Here is a 16562-nt window from a genome sequence, read left to right as displayed (position 1 = left end):
TGACATTTTCCAAAACATTTTCACAAACCAAAACGCAGCCATCCTCCAAAATTCACACCTATGTGAATTTTGCAATGCAGTTGCCCAAACAATGTTTGCAAAAATGTATATACTAGAGGAAAGCGTGCATAACAATGAATATCTTAGTGAAAATGATGTGCATAAGTGCCTTATATTGAAGGGAAATATGTACACATTAGTCAAAACTGCATACAGTGGTACCTCGGGTTAAGTACTTAATTTGTTCCGGAGGTCCGTTCTTAACCTGAAACTGTTCTTAACCTGAAGCACCACTTTAGCTAATGGGGCCTCCTGCTGTCGCCGTGCCGCCAGAACACGATTTCTGTTCTCATCCTGAAGCAAAATTCTTAACCCGAGGTACTATTTCTGGGTTAGCGGAGTCTGTAACCTGAAGTGTATGTAACCTGAGGTACCACTGTACCAAAAAAAAAAAAAAAAAGTGTTTATCAGGATAAATTCACACTAAGATGCAGGTGGGTTTCCATGAGAATTTTTTTAAAATTGCTGCAGAAATGTGGAGAACTGCATTTGAGACTGAGAAAATGAGAACCTGAGAGAAGCAAAATTTACAGCTCCTTCCATCCCCACTGACAGCTCTACTTACAGAATTCTTATTGAAAACCCATAATATCAACATATGTCTCTAACACTCCACCATCTGGGGTTGGGGGGTGGACCTGAATAGTGCATGGTAACATTACATACTAGTGCTAGAAAGCCCTACTCCACATTAGATAGATGCTGCTGGACGAGGGAGACTCTTGGGAGCCGATGTGATGCTCTCTAGAGTTTGTTGGACTTCCATTAACCCTGACTGCAGTGAAAGCTGGCCCATTTAGGCAGATGGGGCATGGCCCCACCAACCTTGGACTTGGTCCCTCCAAGTCCTCCTGCCTTCTTACTTACAACTGGCCCTGGCTGTCAGCCTCCTCCTCCTCCTCTGTCTAATTGTGTCCCTTGCAGAACTCAGCAGGGAGCAGGATGGAGACACGAATGTGTGAGCTCTGCCTGTGGTTGCCTTGACCTTCTGTTGGCTACTGTACCAGTCCTAAAAGGGAACCGGCCACCACTGCCTAGCCTGCTTGGTCAATGATCAGGGATGATCGGAGCTGGAATCTAACCACACATGGAAGACACCATGTTGGCTACCACTTGGAGTAGATACTCAACCATTCTGGACTAGATAAACCAGTGGTCTGATTTAACCTAAATTGGTTTAATGTGCTACTAATAGTACATTCTGATAAAGGCGAGAGTCATCAAGCAATTTGGAGGGTTATTCGTGAGGGTATTTCAAACCCCAGTGCCTCTTTGTCAAAGGCACTCTGGCAAAAGGTGCCTCCCTCTCGTTGACCAGTCATGGGCTCTTTGTTCAATTCAACATCTATCTGTTCATTCATTCACGCTCATTTTCTCTTCCCTCAGAGCCAGTCACAAGACTTTCAGCTCTGGAAGTCAGAGCACAAAGCTTGGGGGGGGATGCAAGAGGCTGTGGACTGTTTCGAATGCTTTTTAAAAAAGGAAGAAGATTAACCAATGCTGAATCTACTTTGGTAGTATTTGCTCCTGCGTTAAGTAGTCCATTTGTATGCTGTTGGCATGCCAGCAGTTCTTTACAGAACTTCTTAATCTCCCTGCAACTCCCAGCAGCAGAACTCTGGCCAACTGTGTTTCCCCTGTGTTTCCCCTTTGTACGACAAAGGCTGTCCTCTTAGGAGCCATTTAAGGACTCCTATAAAGCCATTAAGTTGCTCTTTGTTTCATTACGAGAACATCTGAATTAACTGAGCAGCAAGGGAAATGTGGTTACATGCATACATTTCCAACAGGTGGTTAAAAAAAAAAAAACTTGACTCTGCTGTAAGGGGCAATTCACTTTGAGCAAAGGGTGGATAATCTTAGGCTGGGATGTCTGACTATCGGGGTTCTTATCAGGTCACAACCCTCGCCAGGTCTGCTTTGAGTCCTTCTTGAGTGCTTTCCCCTGGCTGGAATGAGTCCTTGAACTAGACCAGTGGTGTCCAAACTTTTTTCAAAGAGGGCCAGATTTGATGAAGTGAAGGGCCGTGAGGGCTGACCAAAGGGCCGACCAAAGTTGTTGACCTTTTTTTAAGATTTTACTCCAAAGTTGTTGAGATTTTTTTGGGATTGAAGTTGTTGCTGTTGTTGTTTTAGGATTTTACCCCAGGAAATAAACTGCCACAGGAGCTGATTAAACCGACCGGTGGGCCGCATTAGGCCCCCGAAATGGACTTTGGAAATGCCTGAACTAAACTAATGCCTCCTGCTCTTGCCTGATGTGGGTATTGGGTATCTGGATATAGATGCCTCTGAATGTTCACGTGCTTGAGAATGTAGCCAATCACACCAAGGTAAGACTTGCATCTGCTGCTCCGCCCACTTCTCTCTCTGGCTGTGCCCACCACTGTCATGGGGAGCCGAGGAGGTTGTCCACAAAGGAATGTAGTTCTTAGGCTGAACAAAATAGGATGGCCCCATTTTCATTGGGGAAATGTTGGAGGATATGAAATAGGGTGTCCCTGTTTTCATTGGAGAAATGTTGGAGGGTATGGAACAGGATGTCCCTATTTCATTGGAGAAGTAAATGTTGGAGGGTATGGCATAGAACGTCCCTATATTCATTGGGGAAATGTTGGAGGATATGAAATAGGATGTCCCTATTTTTATTGGAGAAAGGTTGGGGGGTATGGAACAGGATGCCTCCATTTCATTGGGGAAATGTTGGGAGGGTATGGAATAGGATGCCCCTATAGTGGTACCTCGGGTTACATACGCTTCGGGTTACATACGCTTCAGGTTACATACGCTTCAGGTTACACACTCCACTAAGCCAGAAATAGTGCTTCAGGTGAAGCACTTTGCTTCAGGATGAGAACAGAAATCGGGCTCTGGCGGCACGGCAGCAGCGGGAGGCCCCATTAGCTAAAGTGGTGCTTCAGGTTAAGAACAGTTTCAGGTTAAGAACAGACCTCCGGAACGAATTAAGTACTTAACCCGAGGTACCACTGTATTTTCATTTCAGAAACGTTGGAGGGTATGAAAAATGTTCCCTACCCTGAGTTAAATAAAGAAGCAATGCAGATGCCAACCATGGATACTAGCATCTTGTTCTTAACCAGCTACAGAAAACATGGCCTAGAAGCAGAAGTATCTTCCTCGGCTCCTGATGGCTAAATAGTCAAGGATCACCACTAAGGAACCTAGGAAGCTGCAGACCATTGGTCCCTCAACCTTAGTATTGCCTACACTGACTGGCAGTTACTTTCCAGGGTTTCAGGAAATGGGGAAATGGGCAAGGTTTCCCAGCTCTGTCCGAAGGCTGCCATTACAGTCCTCCCATCACTAGGAGGAAAAGCACTTATCCGACTTGAGCATGTGGCACATGCCAGTAGTGATATGAGGCAGCGCATGAAACGTATTTGCAGCCTCTTCTCTCCTGCAAAACCTGCCCCGATCTTCTCTGCAACCAAATGTATTTCCAATAGAGCGGCCAATTATGGTGTAATTGCCCATAAATTTAGAATGACACCGATATTAGTTCATGCACAGATCCAAGGACAACGTTTTCTCTTCATAAATGTGGGATTCAGCGGGCAGCGAAAAGGACAGAGTCAGCTGATATTGCCCTAATGGATTGATTTACGTTCCTGGAATGATAATTGTCCATTTACTTAAATAGCTGGGCACTTGTTCAGAGAGGCCCGCTCTATTAAGTGAAAAACTCTCTCTTCCAGCAAAGCATGAATTCTCAGCATGATTTGTAGCTTTTTAAGTGCCAAGTAGGTAGAAAGTATGGCTGGAATTCGTTCCCACCAGAACCACCAGCAAAGATGATCCATCATACCAGTGCCTGAGGATAGTATGCAAAAGCAGGTAGGCTTCTCTTCTCGGTGCCGGGGGGCGGGGACTGGGAAATTTATCTGAAGCACCTGGTGGTACTCGAAGATGAGTCAGCATGGAGCAGATCTTGATACAGCTGCAATGCTCTACCCATCAAAAGGTGAACAGATACAGGAAGGAATTCCTGGAGCCAGGCAGAGCCTGCCCAGGCTCCATCACTACAGCGAGTTGTGTGAGTCACAGTCTTGTGAGCTCAGGGCATAACTGTAAAAGGACCCCTGACCATTAGGTCCAGTCGCGGATGACTTTGGGGTTGCGGTGCTCATCTTGCTTTATTGGCCGAGGGAGCCTGTGTACAGCTTCCGGGTCATGTGGCCAGCAGAACCAGAGCAGCGCACGGAAACGCCGTTTACCTTCCTGCCGGAGTGGTACCTATTTATCTACTTGCACTTTGATGTGCTTTCGAACTGCTAGGTGGGCAGGAGCAGGGACTGAGCAATGGGAGCTCACCCTGTTGCGGGGATTCAAACCGCCAACCCTCTGATCAGCAAGCCCTAGGCTCTGTGGTTTAACCCACAGCGCCACCTGTACATAACTGTACTTGATGCTAATTGCATCGCTTGCTAGCATATCTTTGGCTTTTCTTTATTCAGTTACAGGTAGAGATACCCTTTTTTTATCAGGACCCTAGTGCACAAGATGGGAAGTTTAGGCTCCTCCCCCTTATGCTACAGGTAGGGGGGGTTGGGGGGGGTAGCTCCCATAGCTGTCAATGGGAACTCTGTCTTTTTTTCTAGACGGAATTGCAGCACAGGGGGGGTCTCTATTGGGGCTGCTAGAAGGAAGGATTGAAAGTCCCCTCTTTCCTTTCTGTGGACTTGATAATATCAACTCCCTCCCCGCATCTGCAATTACAGAAAGAGAAAAGCACTGATGGGATTGCGAGCAAATCAAATGGCACTGTGTGAACTTAGGATCTCAGATAGCAAGTTCTGGACCCCAACAAAACATTATGCAAGTAGCCAGGGCTGTATATCAGGGGAACAGCAGTCTCCTGACAACTCCCAGCATCCTTAACAGACTACAGTTCCCACGATTCCTTGGTGGAAGCCACGAGTATTTAAAGTGGCATGATACTGCTCTAAATGTATAATGCAGATGGGGCCTTAGCAGTGCATTTATTTTGCTTTAGGTTGTTCTACTATGCTTCTCCAATGCTGCCACGTTGTTGCTGCCAGGGGCAGGCAAAAAATATTAACCAGAGCATCTGTGGTACAAAACAGGGCTTCGTCAAGAAGTTACCGGATATGCACAGATTGGAAGCAAAGCTGTGTGGCCTCCTCAAAACTTTTGCAGGCACCAACAGTATCAGAAGAAGAATCACATGCGGCCACCCCAAGAGCACCAAAAGCACAAATAATCATGTATGCAAAATGAAAATGATGACTGGAGGGTAAAAGGTAAAGGTACCCCTGCCCATACGGGCCAGTCTTGACAGACTCTAGGGTTGTGCGCCCATCTCACTCAAGAGGCCGGGGGCCAGCGCTGTCCGGAGACACTTCCGGGTCACGTGGCCAGCGTGACAAAGCTGCATCTGGCGAGCCAGCGCAGCACACGGAACGCCATTTACCTTGCCGCTTATCTACTTGCACCCGGGGGTGCTTTCGAACTGCTAGGTTGGCAGGCGCTGGGACCGAGCAATGGGAGCGCACCCCACCGCGGGGATTCGAACCGCTGACTTTTCGATCGGCAAGCCCTAGGTGCTGAGGCTTTTACCCACAGCGCCACCCGCGTCCCCCATGACTGGAGGGACTCTATGGTAAATCACAAAGGCATTTCAGATCCGCTCTTACACTGGCTGGGTGCTGTGATCTTGGGGAGCTTGAAAACCCGGAGGGACAGGAGGAGGAGGAGGCAACAAACCGGTACTGTTCTGCGAGGCACTGCATTTTGAGAACTTTGGGGAGCTGTACGTTTTCAGCACCTTTTTCATCTCCCCTGTGGAGGAACACAAGGAAAAGAAACAGTTAGTCATTTCTGACTCAGCCCACAACCCCACAACAGTTTTCAGATCCACGGAGGTAGACTCCTCAATTAGCCAAAATCATGTTTCACCCAGGGGGTTATTAGGTTGTTTTTGTTTTGATTGTGTCTTTTGTGTTTTCACATTGTGATTATATCTTGTGAACCATCCTGAGACCTGTATAGGACAGTATACAAATTTAATAAAATTATTATTATTATTATTATTATTATTATTATTATTATTATTATTATTATTATTTCACCAGCACACCTAATATGAACCATGACAATTCCTCGTTTCATGTTTTAAAATAGCGCAGTTCTCATGGGTTAGGGCAGGGGTGGGTAGTTTTCAGGCTTTTGGGATCTAGTTCGCTTTTTACTAGAACCTCAAGATTTACCAACCTAAACCAAGCTCAAAAGACATACTATTAGAATAAAATAACTGCATTCCTCTGAGCCTAGGAACTGGTTCTTGTCTGGCAATAAATCTAGATCCACCAGATTTATTGCAAAAGCCACTTCCGGCCTGCCCAGGAGGTGGGGTTGCGGGCTTCACGCCCACCCCACGTGAGCGGGGGCTGGTCCCAGCCCCCACGAGAGCAGGGGAATCCCGGTCGGGTACCAATGGAGCCATCCCAGCCCTAATTTGAGCAGAAGTGTGCATTTGGCATTAAGTCATGTTAGGAGCCATATTGTGCCATTATAGGCTCTACAGTCCTTGCATCCAATATGGGGAAGAAAAGAGCAATCTCTCTCTCTCTCTCTCTGGCAGAAGCAAGGCCATCAGCAGAATTGCATCATTGGCCCTCTTATAGGAAACCAGAAATAATGTTCTCCTTGAAAGTCTCATTAGGCAGCATCCCCCAAGCCTTGCATATGACAGCCAGATCCAATTCAGATTAGGGAAAACTTAATGTGTCCATCAGGGGGAAAGGAAAAGGGGGAAAAGACCAAGATAAACATTAACTGCCTGACAGGATCTCTATGGACAAATTGATCAGGCACTTAGTTTCCTGAGCTGCAGGGATGTGGAAAGGAGATTAAGGCAATAATGCTACCCGACGTCTATCACAACCAACAGGAACGTTCCCTCAAATTTCGCTGTTTTTTTTCCACAGGTCACAGCAGCAAAGAGGGTGTCCAGGTCGACATTTGTTTGCGAGTTCTGCTAATGTTATTCATAGACGCATGAGGAGGGCAGGAGAGAGAGAAGGAGTCCATGCTACAATTTATTATCCATCACTATTTTTTTGCTGCTCTCTCTCTCTCTCTCTCTCTCTCTCACACACACACACACACACACACGCACGCACACACTCCTCAATCACATCAGTTTCCCACATTATTGACCTCACCTCCAAGACATATTGTGTCAAGTATAAACATTTGCGTTCTGTACAGCACCTAGCACCTAGCTGAAAGGAATCAGGTTCTAGTTGCTGGGAATCACACACAGCGAAAGTGCTGTTGCAGTCTGGTCCTTCTTATGAGCTTCCCACGGGCACCTGGAACTAGATGGGCCTTTGGTCTCCTCCAACAGAGCTCATATTATGCTCTTCTCATCTCACATGTAATGACTTATGGCCTTTTAGGCCCCAAGCACAGGTGCATTTTAAACACTTTAGTTATGGTTTAGAAATCTTCTTGGATCAATGTGTTGCCACCAGCCACAAGTTGTGCTATTCCTCCTTGAATTGCCACAGCACCTGCCCCACTTGGGGCAGAAGAGATCCTGCCTCTCCCCTACCTCAGAGGCGGACTCACAGTGTCCTGCAATTCCACAAGAAGCCTTCAGGCTTAACCCGTTATCATTGACTTCACTGCCTCCTCATCTGCTCTTCCCAAGGTCAAGGGAAAGCCTTGTCAATTTAACCTGACAGGAGAGGTGCTGAATGGCAAAGGAAAACTGCATGGGTTAAAGTCAGGGGTCAGCAACCTAAGGCCCATGAGCCACAACTAGTCCACGGGCGTCGTTTAACCGGCCCACGAGCCACCACCAAACCAAGCTGCCCACTCAGTGAGTCCCAGTGTGCTGCACTAAACCAGCACTAAACCAGCGCAGCACGGGGTCTCCCTTCTGTGGCGCTGGAAATCATGTCTGTGCAGATGCAGATGCTGGAAATCACGTCTGCATAGATGCAGATGCCAGAAATCACAGGCACGCACGCTCATGCACATGCGCATGCGCAGTCCAGCACACAGAGAGATCTCCGCTGGAGTGAACCAGCCCAGGCGAGGTAAACCTTGCCGAGCCCTGGTTAAACTGATGAGGTTTTCCCACCACTTCTCAAGCTGGACAAGAACATAGGAAGCCTCCTTATATTGAATCATGTCCAGAGCTGGTTCAAGACATTTTGCTGCCTGATGCAAATGGACAAGATGGTGCCACCTGTTCCATATATGGAACTCAAACAGATGTTAACTGTTACTTGTACTAGGATGGCATCCTCTGTGGCACCCAAGGGCAGCAGGCTAGTTTACGGGGTGCAGGTCAATCAGTGTGGCACAAACAGCTCCGTCCTCCAATAGAGGGGAATGCTTCACCCCAGAATCTGCCACCAGAGGAGATTGGCTCACTCTGCCTAATGGTAGGGCCAACTCTATTCAGACGATTTGTCCATCTCCCTCTGCATTGTCAACAATGACTAGCACTAGCTTCAAATGCAACTATTTTTTACCCCAACTGGCAGATCGATCCCATAGATTAAGCTTGGGACCTTTTGCAGGCAAAGCAAGGGCCCTACCACTGAGCTCAAATTAAACTGTGAAAAAGCTATTTCCAAATCTGTACAACTCTATGGGGAAGAACAACAGCAGGAGCCGAAAAATGCACATCAGAACAAATTAGTTTACAGGTGACTAAACCTCCCCACTACCACCACAAAAAAACACAAAAAAACCCAAGAAGGTTGAAATGTAATTGAAATAGCCCCATGCCATTAAGCGATCTGAACACTGAAAAGAAACACATTTAAAACCACATTCTTGTCTTTCACACTTGCTCACCAACAGCAGAAGGCAAGCTTTTAAAATCAGACTTTAAGTGGCATGTATGAACTCTATGCTGCTAGCAATCAGAGAACTAACTTTTGGCATCTTATTATATTTCGGTTCTCCCTGGACTGTAACATTTGGTGATGCTGCGGCCAGTGATTGTAGAGTCCAGTGGGGAGATGGGCTTGGGGAAAATTGCATGAATCATATACTTCCCCCACGGGGACATCTCTGCCCGCCCGCCACCACTTAGAGAGGAATCTTCAAAACAATCAAGCTCCCACCTGCAACATGAAAACTGGTATAATCCACGAGAGGCTTCATCACTTGCAGATTCTAGGGTCCCCAACTACACATACATTTAAAACAGTACCTTACCACTTTAAATAGTCAAGCCACTCCTCCCCCCATGAATCCTGGGAACTGTGGTTTCTTAAGGGGGCTGACAGTTGCTAGGAGACCCCTATTCCTCTTACACAACTACAATTCCCAGGGTTTCCCAGGTAAGGTTAAAAAAAGGGGGGTAAAGGACCCCTGGACGGTTTACTCCAGTCAAAGGTGACTCTGGGGTTGCGGCGCTCATCTTGCTTTCAGGCCGAGGGAGTCGGCGTTTGTGTGCAAACAGCTTTCTGGGTCATGTGGCCAGCATGACTAAACCGCTTCTGGCGCAACAAAGCACTGTGACGGAAGCCGAAGCGCACGGAAATGCTGTTTACCTTCCTGCTGCGGCGGTACCTATTGATCTACTTGTGCTGGTATGCTTTCAAACTGCTAGGTTGGCAGAAGCTGGGACAGAGCAACGGGAACTCAACCCGTCATGGGGATTCGAACCACCGACCTTCCGATCAGCAAGCCCAAGAGGCTCAGTAGTTTATACCACAGCGCAACCCACGTTCCTAGATCCCAAGGAAGACTGATTGACTGTTAAACCACTATGGCAACTGTAGCTCTCTGAGTGGAACAGGGGTCTTCCAAACAACTATGGGTACCTATATCAAACTACAGTACCCAGTATCCTTTGGGTGGGAACCCACTACTGTTTAAAGTGGTATGGTACTGCTTTGAATGTATAGTGCAGCAGGGCCTGAGTTGAAGATATAAGCTGGCCTTACACAGTTCAGGACCTCCAGGATCGCCTCTCCCCATATGAACCGACCAGGATCCTGCGCTTGTCATGTGAGGCCCTTCTCTATGTCCCCCATCCCAGAGAGGGCGGCAACAAGAGAAGAGGCCTTTTCTGTGGTGGCTCCTCAATTGTGGAATGCCCTTCCCTGAGGCATTCCTGTTTACCCAGGCCTATGGCTATGAAATAATCTATGGTCTGTGAAAGTGTGGGGGAGAGGACTGCTAATAATAATAATTATTATTATTATTATTTTAGTATTTATACCCCGCCCATCTGGCTGGCTTGTAGTGATTATTTTAGTATTAGGCTGCCAGTATGCTTTTTATCATGCTTTTATTATTATGGTTTTTATCATTGATGTCCTGTAATGTATTTTTAATGTTGTACACCGCCCTGGGATCTTTTGATAGAGGGTGGTATACAAGTGAAATAATAATAATAATAATAATAATAATAATAATAATAATAATAATAATAATAATAATGGCTTCCAGGCCAGGCAGCTGTTCATGCAACAAAAAATCCCTTGTCGTAATCCATACTTTGACAGAAACCCTCCAGTTCCTCTCTTGTCCCCCCTCCACAATGTCCAATTTACCCACATAGCCTCTTGCTTGCAGACCCTGCCTCATGAATAACTGAGAAGGATTTATGGGCATGGGGCACCAGGGAGAGGGTGTGGTGGAGGCCGAGCGCACAGTTTGCGAGGAGAGGCGTCCTCGGCAGTCCCGCTGCCTCATTAAGCTTCTGAAAGGGGCTTCAAAGAAGAAGTCTCTGTCCTCGAGAGCCAGCTTGCCGGCTGGAGGCTCATCTGGCAACGAGGCTCCCTTAATAAAAACAATGCAAGCAAAGCTCAGGCGCACATCCGGGAGAGAGCAGAGATTTACCACCAGAGCCGGCCATAAACACACAGTTCAGGCTCAGACTAATAGTCTTATCTCTAGCTCTGGGAGCCCTCGAAAGCCAAACATCTTGGAACGGGGCAGGCATCCCCTAAGGAGGTGCGGGCAATTGCTAGGCGATGTGTACAAGCTCAGTCCCTCATGCTTCCCAGTCCTGACTTTATTTATTTAAACAATTTCAATGCCGCTGTTCAGCGAGGATCAAAGGAGAGAGAAACTGTGGCTCAGAGCTCCTCATACATGCTTGGCGCATGGAGCTGGCCCAGCAGATGGCACCATGGCAGGGGGCGAGGGAGGAATAGATGAAGGCAGGGACTGGTGCCCAAATGGTAAAGGGACCCCTGCCCATTAGGTCCAGTCGTGGCCGACTCTGGGGTTGCAGTGCTCATCTCGCTTTATTGGCCGAGGGTACAGCTTCGGGTCATGTGGCCAGCATGACTAAGCCATGAACCAGAGCAGCACATGGAAACGCCGTTTACCTTCCCGCCGGAGTGGTACCTATTTATCTACTTGCACTTTGTCGTGCTTCCGAACTGCTAGATTGGCAGGAGCAGGGACTGAGCAACGGGAGCTCACCCTGGGGATTCGAACCGCCGACCTTCTGATCGGCAAGTCCTAGGCTCTGTGGTTTAAACCACAGCACCACCCACATCCCTGGTGCAACAAGGCTTTTTAAAGGGTTAGGAACATGGGGAGCTGCCTTCATAGCAAGTCAGAGTATTAGCCCATCTTGCTCAGTATAATAAGTGGCTGTCCAGGGTTTCAGACAGGGAATGTTCCCAGCCCTACCTGAAGATGCTCAGGATTGGACCAAGGGACTTCAGAATGCAAGGCAGAAGCTCTGCCACTGGGTTGTGGCCCTCCCTGTACATGTTGGTTCCTAGCAGACCCAGGTCCCTATCAGACCGCCAGTCAGGTCTGGGTCCATGGGCCAGGACTTTTTCGAAGCTGGAACTCAGTTCCGGCACGTCTCAGGTGGGCGCCATTGCCATTATAAGAGAATTATAAGGGACATGTTCATGGGGAGTTCCAGCACCTTATTTTCTAGAAAAATAGCAGTGCATGGAACATATGGAACACCCCTCTTTTGAATGCCCCCTCCCCCAGGGTGCAGCGCAGTGCTAAATGCAGTGCTAATTGCATCATAGCAGGCATGGGGCAGTGATGGTCCTTTTCATTCATAAGGGAGGAGAGGCTTAATAATTTCCTTCCAAGCCACAGTGCTATTAAAAATCACACACAAACACACACTATTAGCATTAAAGGAAAATCTCCCATTGACACAAGCAACCAGGATCATGCAATGACGCATGTGTTCAGAACTGGAGCAGTGCCCTTTGAAATTAGCCTGCCCCAAGGTCCCAGGATGGCAGAATATGAGCATCATGTTATAAAGGGTGCAAGGTACTAGAGGCCAAAGCACAAGGAGACCTCAGGCTTTCCGAAATGAGAGCTGGGCACCAGAATGCAAAAGCATTAGCAATCAACCGTTCTCCAAAGAAAAGCTCCATAACTCCAGAGCTAACACGAAGCTCTGCTGCCCTCTCCTGGGATGTTAAGAGAGATGCTATACAATCTGAACCAGAGGCTTAAACAGGGACGTCCATGGTATTGCCCACCTCTGCCAGAGAGAGCCTTATGGTCACGAGGGATTTCTCAGTGCATAGTTAAAGTAGGAAATTCCCCTCTGCAAGGTGTGATGGTGGCTTTAAGGGGAGAAATGGAAATTCAGGGAGAATGTGTTTTATCAATGGCTACGGGTCGTGGGCACCATGCCTCTGAATTTCAGCTCCTGGGCAACAGGAGTGGGAGAAGGCTTCTCAGAGACATACGGGTGGCTGCTGTGAGAAACAGGATGATGGTGGACCTTTGGTTTAATCCAGCAGGATTCTTCTGGGCAATCTTTTGAGGGTGACATGCGAGAGGCAAAACTATATGTGTACGCCTATCTTTGTACATTAGGCTAGTTTCTACAGTCACATACACACTATCCTCCAACCAGAGAAGCAAAAGTTCATGGACACATTCCAGCTGGCAAAAAAAACCCCATGATGTGAAGTAGGAACCGCTGAGGGATATGGCCAGGAAGGAATTTCAAGGACCAGATAGAAAGCCCTAAAGGTAAAGGGACCCCTGACCATTAGGTCCAGTCGTGGCCGACTCTGGGGTTGCGGCGCTCATCTCGCTTTATTGGCCGAGGGAGCCGGCGTACAGTTTCTGGGTCATGTGGCCAGCATGACTAAGCCACTTCTGTCGAACCAGAGCAGCGCACGGAAATGCCATTCACCTTCCCGCTGGAGCGGTACCTATTTATCTACTTGCACTTTGATGTGCTTTTGAACTGCTAGGTTGGCAGGAGCAGGGACCGAGCAATGGGAGCTCACCCTGTTGCGGGGATTCAAACCACCAACCTTCTGAACGGCAAGCCCTAGGCTCTGTGGTTTAACCCACAGCGCCACCTGCACCCCAGAAAGCCCTAGAGGGGCACATATACCCTACCCCTGAGCTGGGCCTGAGATTCCCCGCCTCCTCCAGGTCTTCCACAGTGTTCATTTCCATTACACCCACTCATGGGATCAGTTCCACAGAAATTGATGTAGATTAACCCGTCCAAGCACACTTATCATGGACAGCTTTCAGGAAACGGGAGCTTTGAACTGGAGCAAGACTGACCTTGTGTTCCACCTTTCAGGACTGCATCCTTAAAAACTACATCCTTAAAAACCAGGGGCTTTTCCAAACTCAAAACTATGTTTTTAAAATACATCTGTTTTATAAATAACTTCCCCATATTTTTGACAGAACTACATCTCGAGGTCAGGTGGACAGATTTCAAGTGTGTCGGATCTACTATAACCCCGAGATCTATCAACCAGAACCAAGGACAGAAGGCATCCTGTTAGAATTAAGGAAGTCGGTGCTTCTGAGCACATTCTGAGCCTAGGAATTTGTCTTTCAGCTCCAGAACCGAACTGAGCTTACAGTCCTTTCACTACTGATTTTAGCTTTCTTCAACAGCCCAATTTAGGCCGGAAAAGTCATTTTGTTGTTACTATTGTTAAGGGAGTTAGAAGCCATTGCCAATCTACAGCAAATCACCCTGGGATCTGCCAGTAGATTCTGATCTACTTTCTATGCAACTGTTCCCAAAGTGATAGGTGCATTATGGGAGGTGTTTTTTCAGCTACCTCACCCCCTGCCTTTGAAAGCCTTTTAAGAAGCTGCTTCAGAAGAGCGACTGTCAGCAACACTATGGAAGGTTTTCTAGGACCAAGGGAAACCTGCTAAGCTCCCTTGTTATTTTTGCTACTACCAGGAAGTGCAAAGTTGTTATTATAATCTTGTTATATTTATAGAACTGAAAAGTTGTTTCTTTATACATTGTTATATTTGCTATTATGTTGTCATTTCATTATGTTATTAAGAAATGGTTCATGCAGCGGTTGATGTTGAGATGTCTCCATGTTTTCTTTGTCGTAAGCCATATTGAACATGGTTCTATTTATAAATGTATAAGCTGTTGATAAACTGGAAGTTGAGGAATGAGGAAATTAAAGATGTTATGAGAAAATGGGACCAAGACCTGTATGATTGAATTGGAGAAATGGAAAGAGCTCTGGACAAAAACCTTAAAATTTACGGCCTGCTACTTAATAAGGGAAAATTTCGTGAAAATGAAATACAGGTGGTATCTAACCTCTGTTAAGTTGGCTAAAATAAATAAATCTCACAACAATAATTGTTGGAGGTGTAAAAACCAAATAGGAACTTTTTATCACATGTGGTGGTCGTGCCCAGAGATAAAAAAAATTCTGGGATATGACTTACAAGGAAATAAAAAAGTTATTGAAAATCACATTCTGCAAAAAAACGGAAGCATTGCTTTTGGGAATCATGACAGTCAATATCTCTAAAGATAAAGTAAGATTCTTCCTTTATGCGACATCAGCGGCAAGGGTCTTGGTGGCTAAATATCGGAAAGAAAATTATTTACCCACCAAAGAAGAATGGTTATGCAAGCTGACCGAGTACTTGGAACTCGCAAAGCTAACAGATGTATTAAGACACAAATGTAATACAATAGTTAAGAAAGAATGAGATCATTTAAACAATGACCTGATGAATCAAGGTTCAGCACCTAAGATCTAGTTGTGCCTAGAATAACACTGCAAAAGCAATAGTGTCCTGATACGAAGATGGAGAACCAATGGAAATACAGGAAAGTATCTTTACTAAGAACAATGAACTGTTGTGGTATTGGCGGAAGTCTTTATTTGTTGTTTTGTAGATAGCTTTGAATGTAGTTCTCTGTGTTTTAATTTAAGAATCTGTTTGTAAAATATTAGTCTAACCATGAGTGATTTACTGTTATATTATATTATATTATATATATATACGCTTCTGGCGAACCAGAGCAGCGCACGGAAACGCCGTTTACCTTCCCGCTGGAGCGGTACCTATTTATCTACTTGCACTTTGACGTGCTTTTGAACTGCTAGGTTGGCAGGAGCAGGGACTGAGGAACAGGAGCTCACCCCGTCGCGGGGATTCAAACCGCCGACCATCTGATTGGCAAGTCCTAGGCTCTGTGGTTTAACCCACAGCGCCACCCACGTCCCATATATATATATATATATATGCGCGCGCACACACACACACACACACACACACACACACATTCTTTTTTCTCCTTTTTTCCCTCTTTTATACTTCTCCATTCTTTTTTCTTCTATATTATAATTTTACTTTTCCCTTATTATTATTTTATTTACTTAATCTGTTTGACAACTGTAAGTTTTATTCTAATTGTTTGTGTGTGCAACGTAATTCAATAATAAAAAAGAAAGAACTTTTTGTATGAAAATGAAAGAAGGAAGGAAGGGTAGCAGCCTGAGCTGGTCCCACTGAACTCACTAAGTGAGCATGCACTGTTAGTCTGGATCCAACCCTAGGTTTCTAAGCACATTGCCTGTATTTGAGTTTCTTCCTGATGCTCTGTTTTGCCCCTTTCTGCTTCTCCTACCATGAGTTCTCCGGTGCTTCCCAGAGCTGATACGAGAGCTTGTCTGGCTGCCCTGGCTGCTCCAGTCTGCCGAAAAGCTAGATGGCTGCGTGGGAGTGCTGTGTGCTTGTTGTAGCTCTGGAAGAGATAAAGACATTGACATGTGCAAGTCAGATCAGCCTTGATTCTCATTTCAACTAACAAAGGAGATAATTGTGACACGCTATATAGTCTTCTTTCTCGATAAGAAGTGCCACTTTCAGGTTTTTGAAATTGTTTTAGGCAACTGAGCCTGTAGTATTTCCCATCCAACATTTTCTTTCAATCCTTTTGTTAGAGCATTTGTATTGTTGCAATGACTGGACAACCATCTTTCACTAGGAAGATTGCATGTTAATGGATCAAAATGACTGGTTGATGATTTATCGGTGGGGGCTGATGGTTGGGAGATCTTTGTGTGTGGAAGAAACTGCATTTTTACTGAAGACTTAAGGCGGTTTCAGAAGTGTGGTGTGTGTTTTTTAACTTATTACCAATGCTTTTAAAAAAGGAAGGAAGGAAGGAAGGAAGGAAGGAAGGAAGGAAGGAAGGAAGGAAGGAAGGAAGGAAGGTAGGTGCAGGTACCTTG

The 16562-nt window shown here is 46.2% G+C and overlaps 1 protein-coding gene across 7 annotated transcripts in view; it reads right to left on the bottom strand.

The window, feature by feature from the left end:
• Nucleotides 1-16562, bottom strand: part of ROBO4 (roundabout guidance receptor 4) — a 105780-nt gene that overhangs the window by 32995 nt on the left and 56223 nt on the right. For all 7 annotated transcript variants that reach the window (XM_028707704.2, XM_077919928.1, XM_028707703.2 and 4 more), the window contains exons 15-16: nt 15956-16072; nt 5736-5880 (exon numbers count right to left, since the gene is read on the bottom strand). In XM_028707704.2, coding sequence (XP_028563537.2) covers nt 5736-5880; nt 15956-16072 — 262 coding nt within the window. The remainder of the gene's footprint in view (nt 1-5735; nt 5881-15955; nt 16073-16562) is intronic.

This window comes from Podarcis muralis, chromosome 15 (genome assembly GCF_964188315.1).
Source record: "Podarcis muralis chromosome 15, rPodMur119.hap1.1, whole genome shotgun sequence".
NCBI classification, from domain to species: domain Eukaryota; kingdom Metazoa; phylum Chordata; class Lepidosauria; order Squamata; family Lacertidae; genus Podarcis; species Podarcis muralis.
Note: the sequence above shows the minus strand (reverse complement) of the source record. Positions and strands in the feature narration are given on the sequence as shown.